The 17,748-nt window shown below is 34.7% G+C and overlaps 1 protein-coding gene across 1 annotated transcript; it reads right to left on the bottom strand.

Moving 5' to 3' along the window:
• Window positions 1-1,209: 1,209 nt before the first annotated feature.
• Window positions 1,210-6,452, bottom strand: LOC149845963 (F-box protein At4g00755-like). The gene is made up of 6 exons (XM_089997810.1): window positions 6,335-6,452; window positions 5,734-5,864; window positions 3,116-3,529; window positions 2,861-3,039; window positions 1,967-2,085; window positions 1,210-1,728 (listed from the first exon to the last, which is right to left on the bottom strand). The coding sequence occupies exons 2-6, from the start codon at window positions 5,858-5,860 to the stop codon at window positions 1,446-1,448; spliced, it is 1,122 nt and encodes a 373-aa protein (XP_089853936.1). The 5' UTR covers window positions 5,861-5,864; window positions 6,335-6,452; the 3' UTR covers window positions 1,210-1,445.
• Window positions 6,453-17,748: the final 11,296 nt, after the last annotated feature.

Below are 17,748 nucleotides of genomic sequence, written 5' to 3'. Positions count from 1 at the left end.
AGGTACCACAACCTCGTCGTAATGCAGCAAACAAAATTTCATGAAAATCACTAAGAGGACAAGGAAAATATTAAAGATTCTAGAGAAAAAAGGGTTAGGGTTCTTTTTAGAAATAAATAAATAAATAAAACTTTATATATGATTCAACAAGAATGCGAATATACAAAAATCCACGTGACAAAAATTTAAGTAGAATGTCATTTATTTATAGATCTCCTTGAAGTTCAGCTACTAACGGTGGTTCGCATGATATGCCACAATTTTTGTACTATATAAGCAAATTTAGTATGATATTTACAAAGTTGCAAGGTTTTAGTAATAAGTTCATACCATATCTTGCAAATTTAGTCTCGTATTTGCAAAATTACGAGGTGTCAATAACAATACGCATGGTATCTCACAAATTTCATAGTATATAAGCAAATTTTAGTAAAATTTAGTATGATATTTATAAAATGACAGGTTTCAATAATAGGAGGTTCAAATTGTATCTCACAAATTTTGTATTATATATGCAAATTTAATTTGATATTTGCAAAGAGGTTTTAGTTGAACTGGAGGTTCGTAAATTTAGCTATGTAAACTTAGTGGAGTAGAATAAAAAGCATGTGAAACTATTTTTTTTAATGAGAATTTGCAATACCAAAAAAGTATACCAATATATCAAACCTCAAGAAGTTAGTTTGTGCGAAAAATAAAAGCTCCTAAAGATGTCAGACATTTGTAAATTTGGACCTATAATGAATTTTATAAATTGTAAAGCATTTTAGAAAACATGTCATTTTCCAGTACAATAGTCATTTCCGATAAAAAATTGGCAAGTGGGAAGCAAGTTTTAGTGTACCCATTTATACGCTCTGCTTGGAGGTATCGAATGATTGGATGGTCAAAAGAACCCCAAAACAATATACATGATTGGATGCTCAAAAGAACTCGATGTAATCTAGATAGATCGCTTAGTGAACAAAATTTTGATAATATGATTACAATGTGCAAAAGAGGTTTTCGTAAACTATAAAAATCAATGGCTTAAAGTATAACAAAATTTCACCACTAAAAAATTTAGGATTTTTCAGAAAAAAAAGACTCAAAATGTTATCCTAACAAAGAAACCATGCTGAACACACATGGTCAGTTCGAGTTAGAAGATTGTTGACTTGAGTCACAATTAGTCCACACCTTAATCGGTGCATATCTCCAAATTGCTCATACAGGATAATATGCTGGATTTACTTTGTGAATGGTCTTACACAATGGATTATGAAGTATAACAGAAGTGATATTGAAGTTCAACTGTTCACTCAACCATCTAAACTATTTAACTTATTCATTACGCATTCTAATCAACCACATATACAAGATGCCCTAGTAGCTTCATACTCAGCACAAATAGAGGCAACTATGTATCAATCAAAACTTGACAAGCAAGAACTGGAATCACACATTCATTCATCATCTGATGAATGATCATCAGAGTCCTCATCGTTACCAAGAACAGTTCGAAGGATGGCTCGGTTCCATCCCCTTGTGGCCCTCATCTGTCTAATTCTCGTTGCAAATGAAAGCCAAGCTGAAGAACCTGCAGCTTCATCATCTGATGATCGTCTCAGCAGGTAGGGAATATCATCAGTTCTGGGAAAATACTTCAAAATGCATCGCCCTGAGTGTGTGCTGACATCAACATCAAATGCATGAAGCGGTCTACCCACAACTTGAACATGGCACACGCTTCAAACACAATAAAGATGACAAGGTGTTAAATTTCAGAAACAGTACACACACACACAAAACTTGAACGGAGCATCAGTGTTCATGTCATGCAGGTCAAGGTGATGCCATAACAAAAAGATGCCCTTGCTCCTGCAGCTGGCAATAGGTTTTATCAAGATGCATGCATGTAAGGCAGAATGAAAACATACAGAGACGATACATGCACATCTGAAAGGGAAACATCAATAAAACTAACCATATATAGTACAAAGCATCCATTTCTTGTTGCTGGAGTCTCCCCAAAAGTTCAATCTGCAAGATTCCTCCAATGCACAAAACTGGCTTTGGAAGCTTAAAAGTCTGCAAACAATTTTCCTGTTCAACAGAAATAACACAATTAGTTCATTTTTCGATGATATTAAAGTTCAAAACATAAAAGTCCAACGAGCCTGAGTTAACCAGGAAATGAATAGTCAGAATACACACAAGAAATGTCATAGTTCATCAAGTCAATTGTTATTCAGAGTTCAGCTTTTTGCGTTTGTTTCAGATGATGGTACATGATGAAAGAAGATTCAGTGGTAACATGGCCCCACAGGCATATATATATATATATATATATATATATATATATATATATATATATATATATATATATATATATATATATATATATATATATAGAGAGAGAGAGAGAGAGAGAGAGAGAGAGAGAGAGAGAGAATAGCAGCCATTAATCTAGGTGTACCATAAAAATCCAGGAGTAGAGATGTCCACAAGCATCTAATATGATGTGGAGCTTAAATAAAAAAAATAACATAGATTAAGCCAGATATTACTTGGCAAGTATCTGGTATACGTTATTAGAACAAAGCAGTAAATCATGCAGGGACATGAGACTGACAAGTGCTGGGTGCAAATCTTTGAAACTGTTCCCTTCCGTCTCTCAGTAGGGGAAGGGAAATCTGGGGATGAAACTAATCCTCTAAGCCAGAAAATTTTCCATCAAATAATATTGAACTTCAGAATTATAAATTTAGAATTTTCAAAAAAGAACATAATATTTTGTACAAACACAAGAGCCGACTACTGTTGATGCATTTTTCAAAGTTCAAAACCATGTTGTCCTTGAACTCAAGTGATTACTTACCTGTGCCATAGGAAATACCGGTGAAATGTATGTCCAAACATAATTATTGTCCGCAGATCTATCATTTGGCATGAGCTCAGAAAAAACCTCATCTCCTATGTTTAATGGTAGCTTGGAATAACCCAGTTTAAATCGTACTGCCTTGGCTGAATATATAGGACTTCCCATCTGAAAGTCAGCTGCACAAAAGCAGTTTTAATGAATACGAACACAATTGCATTTGCTAAATACAGTTAAGCAAAGAAGAACATGGACCTTGAAATGGGTGTACATTGATTTCATATACAACACACAAGCGAGAGCTCAAATAGTATGTTAATGTCTCTGGCACATCGGTGCTTCTTTCACCTTTACTTGACCAATATGAAGGCCTCTCATTCTCACTATGGCATGGTTGCAATGTTTTTTCGATGCTTTCTTCTGGGTAATTATCAGTGCTTGAAGAACCAATTGACCGTTGGATACATCCTTTGTCTATAGGAGGAGACAGGAGACTTCGAACTAAACATGCATAGATTTTATGTTCTTTCTCCAGGTATTTCCATTCCAGAGCATTGCTGCAACCAACTACCAGACCTTCGTCTAAGGAGTTTTCTTCCACTCCAGTAAACATGGATGTTTCAGGAAACAGTTCCATGCACAGCTCCTTACAGAAACTATTGGCAACAGCTGCAGAGAGTTTGTAATGAGCATCAGGATAATTCCTAATAGAAAAGAATATTACTCAACAAGGTCAAACATTAACTAATCACAAGAACCCATCAATCACCAATTCAATATCCTCTAGTTGACAGGGCAGCCATGCATGCCCTTCATAAACAGCAAAATAGATTATCCTCTTGATCATTTGATAAAAAAAAAACATGGAAACCACAGAGATGAACAAAAGTTACATTAAAATGCTATCCTCATAGGTAATGCAAAAGATGTGATTATTGCTAATCACGTTAAACTAAATTTAAACAGACTTTTAATATTAAAATGCATGTCTTTTTATGTATAGCCATAAATTCAAATGGGTTATTAAGGATAATTATCCTATGCACCTGACTGTATCAAATAGGAGAGAGAATTAGCACCATTGAACAATGTTCTGACCAAAGTGGAGTGTCACCAAGTGGAGTGGTGCAGAAGGGGATGTGTTAATTGGTGAAAATGGAAAATAGAGCTGACATTGGTTATGTCACCAGCCTGGCCTGCATCAGATTTGCTTGGAAGAGTTGGAGATACTAATGGCAACTGTCAGAATACAAACCCCTTATTTTCTTTTGGCTTATAGGAAGGCATTGAAATTTGGAACATAATTGGTTATCCAAAGGACTTCTTTAGAGCAACTGTATTGAGAGACGTGTGGTGGAAGACTCGGAGGCAGTGCAATAAAGCATCATGGAGCTATATTTGACTGGAAAGAAATGCTCACCATTTTCATTGCAAATTCTTATCTTTGGTTTCCATACTCTATACAAACATCCAAATAGGGCTCTGACTATGTGTCGTGCTTGTGCTAATAAAGGGACTCAGCCGACTTGAGTCTCATTAAATGAGACGAGCATTTTGACCTTATTTATGACATACATCTTTTTATCTAGGTGACCTTATTTATGACATCTTTTTATCTAGGTGAATTATCACCACTCCGATTTCCCGATGAACTCCTATATCATTTTCAGTAAATTTTTATTATTTGGCCTAAACAAGAAAAAACACATTTAGAGAGAAAATGCAAAGGCATAAGGAGTAACAACACATCAAAACTAGAAAGAGTAAGCAATATAGAATCTCTTATTTATGATAGGTAGCATTTATCTTTGACTTGTTCATCTTGAAATCTAATATCATTATAGGATATGCACCACATAATCCTAAGTGTGTTTTTTCATATATAACCCCGCAAAACCATTTTATTGCCTTTGCGGGTTATAGATAAAACACGGAGCATTTCCTCTGGTTACGAGTGCAAAAATTGCTAGGAGTATGCTCACAACTGGTTGGGAGTGTAAAGTGTGGGTTGCCTCTTGGTCTGAAGAAGCATGAATCCAAACAAAAAAAAAACACATGAGTGAACCACATAGAAGAATCTGACAAATAAAATCTGACCAAGCATCATATGAGCAGTTCAGCTTGCCAGTCAAATAAACACCCTCAAACTCATTCCTGTAGCCCTCAGTTTATGGATTATTAGGCCTAAACAGAATATGCGCCTCTAAGCTTTATTTATTTTTTTGAATTCCATTATACAAGCATAGTGCATCTTTTTATTTCTTTAATTATGCCAAAGACAAATTTGAACAGAAGTCAACTATTATGAGTTTTATTCAAATGAAATTCACCACCATCTTGGCGAACTGGAAAATAAAAGTACCTTACACCATCATCACAGAATTCAAGTATAGCATATGGAATAAACTGTTACATATGCATTAACTCTTAGGCCTAGCTTATAGATAAATCATTATACCTGCTGCCAATCTCATTGGTTACAACAGCGAGGGTGGCAGCTATTATTTTCAATGGAAGTACTTAGCAAGCACAATTTCTTATTCTACACCATTTACAGTGAAAAACCATTGACAATCTTGAACTCTCATCCAATGCCTTGACATAAACAACATATGAAGATCAATCAGAAACACAGAACCCCATAAGCCTCTAAAGAGTCAAGCACACGATCATCACATTAAAAAAACAGTTTGTTCCAGTAAAATAATAGCACAAATTATTCGCCGACACAAACAATTCCCTACCAGGGGGTATCAATCTAAGATGTTCGATTTGACTCTGATAGTCACAGGAAACAATACATACGTCTAATTAGAAAAGTTTGGGCACAGCACTGAATACAAAAGAATACAGAATGACGGAGAAGCACTCACCGAATCTCCGCCACGCACACGAAACCGATGAAATGCGGACTAAATCCGCAGGATCCTTCAAACACTTCATAACGGCGATCGACATATCGTTCCCAAGCCAATCTAGAAAATCTCCACAAATTTCCATCTCGCTGGTCCAACAAACGAACACAAGACGGAGAAGGAAGAAAATGAAACAAAAACCTAATCAACAACAAAAAAGAATCTCCTATAAGAACCTATCGCAACAATGCCCCCACATCAACCCAAACAAAACAAACAGAAGAAAAACAAACAGACAGACGAACCCTAATTACCAACAAGAATACCACAAAAACTGCATTCCGAATGAAATAGAATAAAAAAAACAAAAGAAACCCTTAAAACGAAAAACCCACGAGAAAATCCACAAAATCAACCAAAAGAGATAAAGAAAAAGACACGTTTTGCGTGAACAGAGGTTCCTAAAGATTTCATCGCTAAAATTACTTCCAAAAAAATAAACTTTTTCTTCAATGCACATAAAAAATCCAACACAAAACCGAAAAACCACCAAATTTCGCCAAACAAAGAAAAAAGGAGACGAAAAAAGAAAAACCACCACAATGGTTCAGGAATTCACCTTCCAAAACGTATCCGCGGCCAATCGAACCCTAATTTGCCCTCTCCAGAGAGAGGGAAGCGCGAAAATAGGAGGAAATAAACGAGAGGGAGACGATATGAATATCCCGATTTGGGCAGATTCTGAGGATTTTTATCAGGGTCTGGGTGACGACGACGATGGCGATGCCCAATGAAGGAGTTCGTACGGGTACGCCAATTAAAGAGAAAAGATCAGGTGCAATATGATTGTGCATTAAACACATGATCACCCTCCATCATGAGGACAGGCCTGTCAGTTGTGAGGCCCAAGGCCTGATGGAGGGCGATCAGGTGCTTAATGCACAAATTTTGTGACATGTGATTGCACCCAATCCAAGCTCTCAATTAAACCGCTAAGGGACATACAAGTCATTTTATTATTTGTGTAGACACTTCGACCGTTCATCCAGACCCTCCTTTTCAGAGCGTAGCTGTCGATACGATGACTAAAATACCCTCGTGAAGTGTAGAGTTTCCCGAGCCGTGCTGCTGAGTGCTGGCACAACGCTTATACGCTGTCCGGGATGTGTTGTCGTGAGGAGACGATGGAAAAAGTTACGGTGCGAAAGGGAAACTCTTGGGTAACTACTGACTAGTTGATTGTACGTTGGACCAAGGTTGTTAAAAGCGAGGCGTTGAGCATGTTATGAAACGAGGCTTAAGCTTCGAGGCGTTGAAGCCTAAAGATATATAATATTAATAAAATAGCAGTGGTAAATGGTTTTTTAATATAAATATACATGTATGAGTTTGTTTGATGGTTGATTTAGTAAATATATGAAGATTTTTGAAGGACTTGAAAAATAAATAGCTTCCAATTTTTTTAAATTATAACCTTGAATTTGTTTCCATCAAAAAGGCCTAAACAAAAAAAAAATCTTAGTGATGCATATAAATATTTTTTTCTTGGACATATCAAATGCATACATGCAATATAACTATCATGAAACTATAGTTTTTCAGCAATGCACTTTTGCGCACATTTCTTATATACAGCCAGGTATATGTAAATTTAAGTTAGTTATACTAATGCAAGATTTTTAGTGGTTTACCACCACACAATTAATCGGGAGCTATTAATGCTATTGAAACTTGCATCAAACATTTAGCTGAAATCATAGTGAGGGCAATCCAAACAGTGATATATTTGAAATTATTTTAGATAATTATGTATTCAAAGCAATTCCAGAACGCTTCAGGTACTGAGGGTGCGCCTCAGTACCTTGAGCGTGCGCCTCGCCTGTGAGGCATACACTTCAAGTACTCAGGCGTACGCCTCTCACAACACTGTGTTGGACTTCTCCCCTTTGAGAAAATCACTCTCATACTTTTCACTGCTTAACTTTTTATGTTTAACTGCTTAAACAAATCATATTCACTTTTTTATTCAAATGAAAATGTAAATCAAAATTATCTAAAAGTATAACAGACATGATCAATTCATGCATCAAAAGGAGGTATGTTCGGTTGCTCTTTTTAAAACATAATTCAGAATCACATGTGATTTAGAATCTCAAGCAAATTAAAAAGTAACTCTCATTTGCAAAGGCAAATGAGATTCACTTTCTCACAGCTTACTTTTTATGTTCGGCTGCTTATACAAATGAGATTCACTATCTCATTCAAATGAGAAAGTGAATCTAATGTGATCCAACCGAGCATGCTCAAAATATGACAAAATTCAGGCCGCCTGAAAAAAACTTGTGCCATGAAAATTGTCTTCTGTAAAAATCAAGTTCCATGTAAGTTGTCGCTTCGTAAAATCAGATGTCATGATTTTGACCAAACAAAAGAGTAAAAACATCAAGAAAATAATAAATTGGTCATGCTTGTTATGTTTTTTAGTTTGCAATATTATGCTAAAATTTAGTGCCATCTAAGTCATTGACCATTTTTTTTTTAAATTCAAAGATCATAGAACATCAAAAAATAAAAGAACTGCAAAAAAAAAGCCGATTCAGCTGGAATAGGGTCGATTTGAAATTGAATTGTCTGATTTTTTAGTAGGGTTCCTTGAAGCGAATCAAATTGGGGCCGGCATGATTCAATTCTAATATTGTGTTCATCAATGCTGATGCCAAATGTTTAGATTTAGGTTCAAGATTAGAACGAATCTAAATCGGTTTAGTCAGATTGGATGAAGAAAGTTACCTTGGATTGATAATCCAATTTGAGTTCAATTGTAAAACAAGGATGAGACTTGAGGATTGCCTTGGATTTGGTTTAGCTACTATGTTAATGGTTGTTTGAGGAAAAAGGCCAGTACAAGTGAATTTAGGGCCTGTATGGAATCTGTAGCTGGGATGGGCGTTTATGGAGTTTATGCATTTGAAGAAGTGGCAGTTGCCAAATCCATGATTTAGTGCAAATACAAAAGAGAAAAGGCATCACTTTCCATCCAAAATGCATAAACGCCCATCTCAGCGCCTAGAATCCAAACAGGACCACCAAGGTAGTTTGATCAATATTCCACAAACGCTCATGTTCAGAAATACCTCTTGGCAGTACTTGAAAGTTTAACAATAAGATCAAAATAAGTGTTTATAAATTTACAATCAAAATAATTAAATTTCCTATGTAATTTCTCAATATGATGTAATTGCATTAATTAAAGCATAACAATTTTCATGTTTAATATTGAAAAAAAAATTGATGAGTGGATAAATAGCCATATTATGTTTTTTAGATTGTTGCCTGTTAGTTTTATTTCTTAAAAGTTTGTGGGAGATGATTTTTTGATAATTTCCATGATAGTTGTTTTTTTTTCCTCTTCATTTCTATTATTTTCGTTTGATTTGGAATAAAATTTTCAAGATCTGATGGTGTCGACAATGTAATGCATGAGTGTTTAGAACGTTCTATAATAAGCCCATGTGGCACATAGGGATGCCCTTTTGGCCTTATCTTCATTTTTTCTTTTGTTTGTTTTTTATGATTATTTGGACTACTATGAGGATTCGGTGGTTGTGGATAAGGGTGGTTTTCGGATAGGATAAAGGGGTATCCTTAATTTTAGGCTTTGTTACTTTCAGATCTGTATGCCTTGATGGGAAGGAAATTAGGATGTTTTTAGCTTCTTCTTTTTTCTTTTTAAAGGCAAGCTGGGGTTAGGCAGACCCATACCAGATATCTCTTATGCCCCATGTGTCGGAGGGATTTGAACCTGAGCCTTCAGCTTGGCACAGGACCCCGCTTACTATATGGGATACCACCTGGGTGGTGATGTTCCAGCTTTAGTTTAAGAAAGAAAGGGAGGTTCCCCTTGATCGAGGACCCTAACGATGAGAGGACCAATGACTACACTGTTTCTGGGTATGGCCGATAGTGGTAGAAAGTGAAATAAAACAAATGTTTAATATCATCTTGTAGCATTCATTTATTTATTTTTTCTTTTTTTTTTCGACAGCCAAAGCAGACCCCTATCAGTTATACAACCATACCATTGGGATTTGAACTTGCAATGTCCCAACACATGCAAGGTGACATGCACTAACTGCTCCTGCCAGACAAGCGGAGCCCTGGTTGGGCATCTGTTTTTTTTTTTAAGAGGGTGAAAAATCACCCTCAAAGTAGGAGGCCTGGTAGCACTGGTCTTAACCTGCCGTACCTACAGTCGCTGTCCTGGTGGGTATAAAACTACGATGGGGTTCCCACAGGAATTCGAACTTGGGATAAAGGGAAAGCTCCCTATCGCCAAGCTTGAAGCCATGTGGGCAACCCTTGGGGTCCGTTTTCATTCTGTTTAAAAACAGAAAAAAAGGATTTTTTTGTTGTTACTGAATTATTCTTTAGTATTCTTCACATTTCTGTTGTGTTAGTGGGACTAGCTAGTCTTTGAATGTTCACAGTGACCAGGAAAGTGTGTTGATAAGATAAGTGATGTTAGTGCTCGCTAGATAGTTGATAATGGTGTTAATTTCATTCCGATAGAGAACTTTAGAGTGGTTATGAGAGTTACAACCATAGCTGGATGAGAATGGAACAGAGGTCATCACCTTGTCCATGGGCCAAGCAAAGATTCAAATTTTCCAAAGATTTCAGGTGGTATATATGTGAAGTAGTTGCTCCCTACTACAAAGATTATGATTTTTTTTTTAACCCAAGTGAAATGCTTAGCTGTTCTACAAAAAGAAAAGCAAAGGTTGTCACTTGGCCATCTAAAAAAAGGGAAAGGTGTTAGTATAAAGTCATGTCAGCAGTGGAGACTTTCCATTGGTTTTGAAATAGCAAATTAAATAAAAGAAACCATTGGTTCGTCTGCTGTGGAGACTACACTCAGGTAGGGAGTTGCATCAGCTTGTCGTATAGAAAAGGCTAAAAAAATGGCCAAGGAATAATGGAGTCTTCCACTATGGAGTTAGACTACTCTTAATCTCTGTTTCCCCTTATGAAAGCCGAGCATAAGTACATCAGGCTGAACCAGCATGATCAAGTCTCTAATCCCGAGGGTGGTTTCCTCATCTTTCATGAAAAAAAATTATGACTTAAGTTCATCTTCAGTTAATTTTAGATGGTATATTTACAAATCTCTCTCTCTCTCTCTCTCTCTCTCTCTCTCTCTCTCTCTCTCTCTCTCTCTCTCTCTCTCTCTCTCTCATATTCAACAAGTTCAAGTGCTTCATGGCACGTTTGCTTACATATCATATAATTGGAAAACACATGATTCAAAATCATATGTTTCCAAATCTCAGGGTGGCCATTTTTTAACGTATACATCTTCTATGTATATGTTGGACTCTCGAGCTAACCCTGCAATCGGCATCACCACATTGGTATGCATCCAGTTGGTAAAACTTTTAAGGTCCCCAATCCACTGGAGAGCATACCCAGCTTCAACCTTGAGATAAGGGAGGCTGACTTTGGGTTTTGAAATGGTGATGTCCTGTCAACTTGGTGACATTTACAAGTCGCACCTACCAGACGAGGGGGACACTTGTGAGCGAAAAAAAAATAATAGAATCATGCGAGAGGGTAAACTCATGAACGTGATGAGTTCATAATTAGAGAGGCCATGTTATTAAGGTTTTCAGTTCTGAGGTCACCTAACCACTGGTTGCACAAACCCAACGATAAGTATCATTTTTTAATAGATTGAGATGCATGAACTAGAGCATACACAATTTTTTTTTTAATGAAAAGAACTATCGATTATGTGGTTTTCATAACTTTCAAGGTTTCATTGGATATATAAAACCCCAAGGAAAAGATCAACTAATGTGAGGAACGTTTTGCATATATCTGTATCAAGAGTTGAATGAATTCACAGGATTTGCAAGCATACCCAAATTAAGTGGGATAATAAATACAAGTTTATATACATATGGTACTACAAACTTGAATAAAGTAGATCTGATCTCCAAGAGCAAAAACCAATCTTTCGGTCATGTTTACCATGTTGTATTTACTATTTTCATGGGTTAAAGTTGGCCCTAACATGATGTTTCTTGGCCATTCAAATCATTCTTATCTTCATGAATTGTAAGCAATTGATTTTTCACCATCTTAAAGATTGAATCTTATAGTATATTAGATATGATAAAACCTATTAACAGATCAATAAACTATTTAAATGCATATATGTAGTTAGATCTAAATTCCTGCAAACAACTGAGGTCAGTTTTTTCTGTTTTCAGAGAGAGAGAGAGGGTACCAACTGCAAAATGCGGATTACATATCAACAAATAAAAGAGCAAAAAAAAAAGTTTTTAGCAGGGGGTTTGCCCGCTGCTGCAAAGGCCCTTTCTTCTTTGCTTTCTTTTGGTCGATGGTTCATGTTGATTTGTACCTAGTTGGCACCTATCAAGTTCATAGCTACTCTTAGTGCACTCAAGTGCATAGGTGAGCCCATACACTATGAAGGTTTTCAACGACAAAACTAGGAAGATTGCCACTACGGCTGGCAGGTGAGCAGAACGAGCCGAACAAGGAGTGTTCAAGCTGTGCCTGCTTTTGTAATGAGTTGGGCTGAATTGGAACTCATGATGAGCTTGAACTAAATGAACAGAGTTTGAGCTAGCTGGTGTGCTAAAAAAATACATTGTTCTACAGCTGGAAGTAATAGGATTTGAACTCTAGACATATTGAGCCAAGTACAAGCTGACTCATTAAAAAAAACAATATATTGTTTCAAAACTAGAATCAATTGGATTTGAACTATTAACCTATTGTTTGAGGGGAGTCAGCTCCTTCAACAATATGTGGCCTAACTTCAAATCAAAACCTGCGTTAGCATACCTATTTATGTAGATATACTATTGTGTATCAGTAGATGAAACCATAATTACAGGAAGCTTTTTCCTGCAAACGAAGTACTAGTGCAAATAAGACTACAGCGAATGCACAAGCACAAAGACAAGAAATTAACTACTAATGGGCAAAATACAATAAGCTACAAAGGGCTAGGCACCAAACACACAATGTGAGAGAGAGAGAACTTGAAATAAAAAAATAATGTATTGAAATGCCATGAAAAGCATTGAAGAGAGATTGAGACAAAAGGCCTTTTTTTATACACTTTATGGGACCAAAGGGGGGCTCCCATAGAGTTGTTGGGAGCTCCTAAGCCGTCACAAATGTGACCGTTGGGGGGGGGGGGGTCTCAATGACTCTATGGGTTGGACCCTCTTGCCCCTTCATAAATGACAAAAAAAATAAAAATAAATAAATAATAAAAAAGCAAAAAATGTTCTTAGTAGACATGTCTATTTATACATAATAAAAAAAATAAATTGCCTTTAGTGGGCATTACAAAAGTAACAAAGAAATAATATATATATATATATATATATATATATATATATATATATATATATATATATATATATATATTAACACCCTCCCTCAAACTAATGGTGAGATCATCGATAGTTTGCTTAGAAGAAAAAAAAACCTAGGAGATGATAAATCTTTGATAAATAAATTTGCAAGTTGGTATTATGAAGTGACATATGAAAATTCAATAATTTCCCATAAAAACTCATCTCAAACATAATGACAATCCATCTCAATGTAATTTGTTCATTCATAAAATGTATGATTACTAGCAATATAGATGTCACTTTTGTTGTCGCAACATAGCTTCGAAAGAATATAAATGAAAACTCCCATGTGTTTGAGTAAACTTCTTAAGAAAACCAGTTCAATTATAGTGGTGGTAATCGCCTTATACTTGGTTTCTATTGAAGATAGAGAAACCTTTTATTGCTTCTTACATCTCTAAGAAATTAATGATTCTCTAAGAAAAACACAATAACCTGCTGTAAAAATACGATCATTGGGGTTTTCACCCCAATTAGAGTCAATATAAGCAATTAAATTTGAAGACGAAAAAGAAGATACAAATAATCTTTTGGTTATAGTGTTCTTCAGATATCTGATAATTTGCATGACAGCTGCCATGTGAATAGTAATAGAAGCATTATGAAAGTGACTTGAATTGTGCACAACATAAGCAATGTCTGGCCTGATAATAGATAAATATGTTAGAGATCCAATTAATTCACGATAAGGAGTGAGATCTTCTAAAGGAGGTTCATCATTGACTCTTATCTTAGCATTGATTACTTCTGAAGACTCCACTTTCTTTTGGTCAGTCAAGTCAGACTTAGCAATAATATTTGATGCAAGTTTTATTTGAGAAACAATATTTGTTCGAAGAGAATATGTAACTTAAATCCCTAAAAAATATCTTAGAAATTTAAGGTCAAACATATTAAAATTGTTTTTAAGAATATTTTTAATATACTCAATGCCCATTTTATCATTCTCAGTGATGATCATATCATCAACATACAAAAGTAAGATAGTTATATGATTCCTTGCATTCTTAACAAAAAGAGCAGTGTCAGTATAACAAGAAGTAAATCCACTATCAAGAACAACTTTACTAAAGCAGCCATACCAAGCTTTTAGAGCTTGCTTAAGACCATAAAGAGCTTTATTAAGCTTAAGTGTTTTTTCTTTTTTAATTTCAAGACCCAGCGAAGGATCCATATAGACTTTTTCACAAAGATCTTAATTTAAAAATGCATTCTTGATATCTAGTTGATAGATAGGCCATTGTTTGATTGATGCTGAGGCTATTAGACTTCTAACACTTGTCATCCTTACAACTGGAGCAAATATTTCTTCGTAATCAATTATATATCTTGCGCATATCCCTTAGCCATTAACATAACCTTATACATTTCTAATGACCAAATACTTTTAGTTTTTACTTTATAAACTCACCTACAACTAATAGCCTTTTCCCTAAAGTGATAGTTATAATGTTTCAACTATCGAACTTGTTGAGTGCTTCTAATTCTAAAAGCATGGCATCTATCTAATGACAGTATTGTTTAGCTTCTTTAAAGTTGAACGACTCATGATAGAAATTGATCATCATTAGACAAGATCTATAATTTGGGAAAAATAAGTCATATGATACAAATTTTGAGGAGGTCTAATGCTCCTAGAGGATCATCGAGGTAAGGATTCCTCAACTTGATCATTTAAAGATATTTTATGAATATATGTCAAAAGCATTTTGATGCTCATTTCTTTTACGCCAAATATATACATGAATATCATTAGGATTCTCACTAGAAGAATCATCTCTTTGATGAGAATAGTTATTACAAACATTATCATTATCATTATCATAAACAATCTTACCATCCTAAATTGTATTATTAGAGTTTTTAGAGTCATCTCTAGGGAGTAAATCAAATAAAAAAGAATAATCAACATCTTCCTTGGGTATTTGATGTTCAAATTCATTTTGATCTTCTAGAAAAGTCACATTTCTTGAAACATAAAGTTTATTATTTTTAACATAATTACACCTATATTTTTTTTATTTTCACCATAACCAATAAAAGTACATTCAAGAGCCTTTGGTGAGAGTTTGTCTTGTCCTTGAAAAAAAAAACATTTACAATCAAAGATTCTTAGTCTTTTGAAATCTGAAGATATTTTAAATAATTTTAAAAAGGGCAAAACATATTTTAAAGATGAGTATGACATCCTATTTATAAGATATATTGCAAAATTGATCTTTGGCTAAAAAAAAAATTGAAACATTTTTAGAGATAAGAAGAGTTCTTGTGGTTTCAATAAGATGTCTATGCTTTCTTTCGATAAAGTTATTTTGTTGTGAAGTTTTGAGACAAGATCTTTGATGAATAATATCATTTTGTTTAAAAAAAAAAAAATTCTTTTGACATGTATTCCCCTCTGGAGTCGGATCTAAAGATAGTTATATTATGTTGAAATTGATTTTGAATAAGAATAAGAAATTTAAAAAAAAAAAAAACATCAGATTTATTTTTTGAGAAAGTAAACCCAAGTATATCTAATGAAATCATGAATAAAGACAATATAATATAAATATCCTCCTTTAGATATGACAAATGTTGGTTCCCATACATCTGAATGTACTAACTCAAAGGATCTTTTTAAAATGAAGTTGCTATGTTGAAAAGGGCGAGAATGTATTTTTCCAAAGATGCAATAAATTTCTTTTCATTACAAAATTTTTCAAAAAGAGAAAAAAATACATTTTAGAGATACTAGGATGATCAAGTCTTTTCTGCCAAGTGGCAACATCTTTTGTTTGAACATAATTGCAAAAAGACTTAGATGGTAATGATAAAAAATCCATATAGTATAGGCCTTCTCTTCTATGGCCTTGCCTAATCTGCTTTTCGGATTGGAGATCTTGTACATAGCAATTTAAAGATAAAAAAAAATACACTACAACTAAAATCAGATATTTGAGAAACCAAAAAAAAGTTTAAATTAAGTTTTGGAATAATTCTAATTTTCGGAACAAAGAATTTTTTGTCACTACTTAAAGTGGTTTCAAGAGTTTCTATTCCCTTAATATCCAAAGATGTACCATCAACCGTAGAAACAAAAGATTTGAAACAATTAGTGTTTGGGTTGTTTAAAAGTCATGCATTTGAAGTCATATAAAATGAAGCACCCGAATCAAGAATCCAAGAGGACATATTGCAAGTTGATGAAAGTGCGGCACCAAAAGTAGAAAGTGTAGAAGAGTTGTTCCTCATAAATTATTGAAATGGTTTCGCAAGTTGTGCAATGGAGTTCTTTATATCTTCATCCCCTTTTTTGTCTCTATTTGAGTTGTTTGAGTTCTCTCAAACGGAAGTTATTTTTCTCTTAGGACAATCGGATCTAAGATGCCCCGGTTCATTACAATGATGACGCAAATTTTCTTCCACCACCATTGTTGTTATAGTTATTTTTTCAAAAATAAAGGGGCTTATATGTCCTCGCAAGAATTTCACTAAGAAGAGTTGAAGCCCTATGCAGTAGGGATCCTCGTAGTTGTTCAAATTCGAGTATAAGCCCATGAATAAATTGAAAGAATCGCTCTCTCCATTTGTTTTTGCCTCATAGCAATAGCACTTCATTCCCATTGGGATTCAAGGAGAGCAAGTTCATCTCATAAAGAAGATAAAGTGTTATAGTAGTCCTTAATACTCATATATCCTTGCTTGGTTGCTCTCAAATTTTTTTGCAAAAAGAAATGTATAGCAAAAATTTTTTAAGTGTACATACATTTCATGAAGAACCATGTTTCATTTGCCTTCTTAAATTTGGCTAGATTAGCACAAATTTTGAGTTTCACATTGTTCATAAACAATGCTAATATTTTGGCATGGTTACTTTCCCAATCTTCAACTTTGGATTGATATTTATCATTGACTTTTGCTTTTTCTTCTTCATTCAAGGCATTTTCCTCATTCCTTTTTTACGAGCTTTAGTTGAGGTTTCGAAACTGTACCACATACAAATCCCCAAAGTTTCTTACTTTTGAGGTTGTTTTCTACAGTGACTGCCTATATCCTATAATTAGTATCATTCAATTTGAATGAGAGATCAATCTTTGCATACTTGTTGGCCATTTTTGGAAGAGAGGAAGGAAAAATGATAACGAGTGTGAAAAGTATAAGCACACAAAAATAAAAATAAATGAAAGTCCCAAGAGTGCTCAATCACCTAGGAGCTTTGATATCATGTAATGCAGTACTAGTGCAAATAACAATGTCACCAAGTGACTACAACAAATGCACAAGCACAAAGATAAGCCACAAAGGGCTAGGCACCAAACACACACAATGTGAGAGAGAAAACTTGAAATAAAAAATAATGTATTGAAATACTATGAAAATCATTAAAGAGGGATGGGGGACAAAATGCCCCTTTTTATACACTTTATGGGACCAAGGGGGGCTCCCATAGAGTCATTGGGAGCTCCCCAATGGTCACATTTGTGACCGTTGGCGAGGGTGCCAATGACTCTATAGGTTGGACCCTCTTGCCCCTTCATAAATGATAAAATAAAAAAGAAAAGAAAAAGACAAAAAATGTTCTTAGTGAACATGT

This window comes from Nuphar pumila, chromosome 2, assembly GCF_984573655.1.
Source record: "Nuphar pumila chromosome 2, dmNupPumi1.hap1.1, whole genome shotgun sequence".
NCBI classification, from domain to species: domain Eukaryota; kingdom Viridiplantae; phylum Streptophyta; class Magnoliopsida; order Nymphaeales; family Nymphaeaceae; genus Nuphar; species Nuphar pumila.
This window is presented reverse-complemented; position numbering and strand designations above follow the sequence as displayed.

What these genes read in the sequence shown, in the direction of transcription:
- LOC149845963 (XM_089997810.1), bottom strand. Translation starts at nt 5,860, where the DNA reads ATGGAAATTTGTGGAGATTTTCTAGATTGGCTTGGGAACGATATGTCG. An exon ending in GTGTGCGTGGCGGAGATTCG is followed by an intron (nt 3,530 to 5,733) that starts GTGAGTGCTTCT and finishes AACTCTCTGCAG; the next exon opens with CTGTTGCCAATAGTTTCTGT. An exon ending in CAATGTACACCCATTTCAAG is followed by an intron (nt 3,040 to 3,115) that starts GTCCATGTTCTT and finishes GCTTTTGTGCAG; the next exon opens with CTGACTTTCAGATGGGAAGT.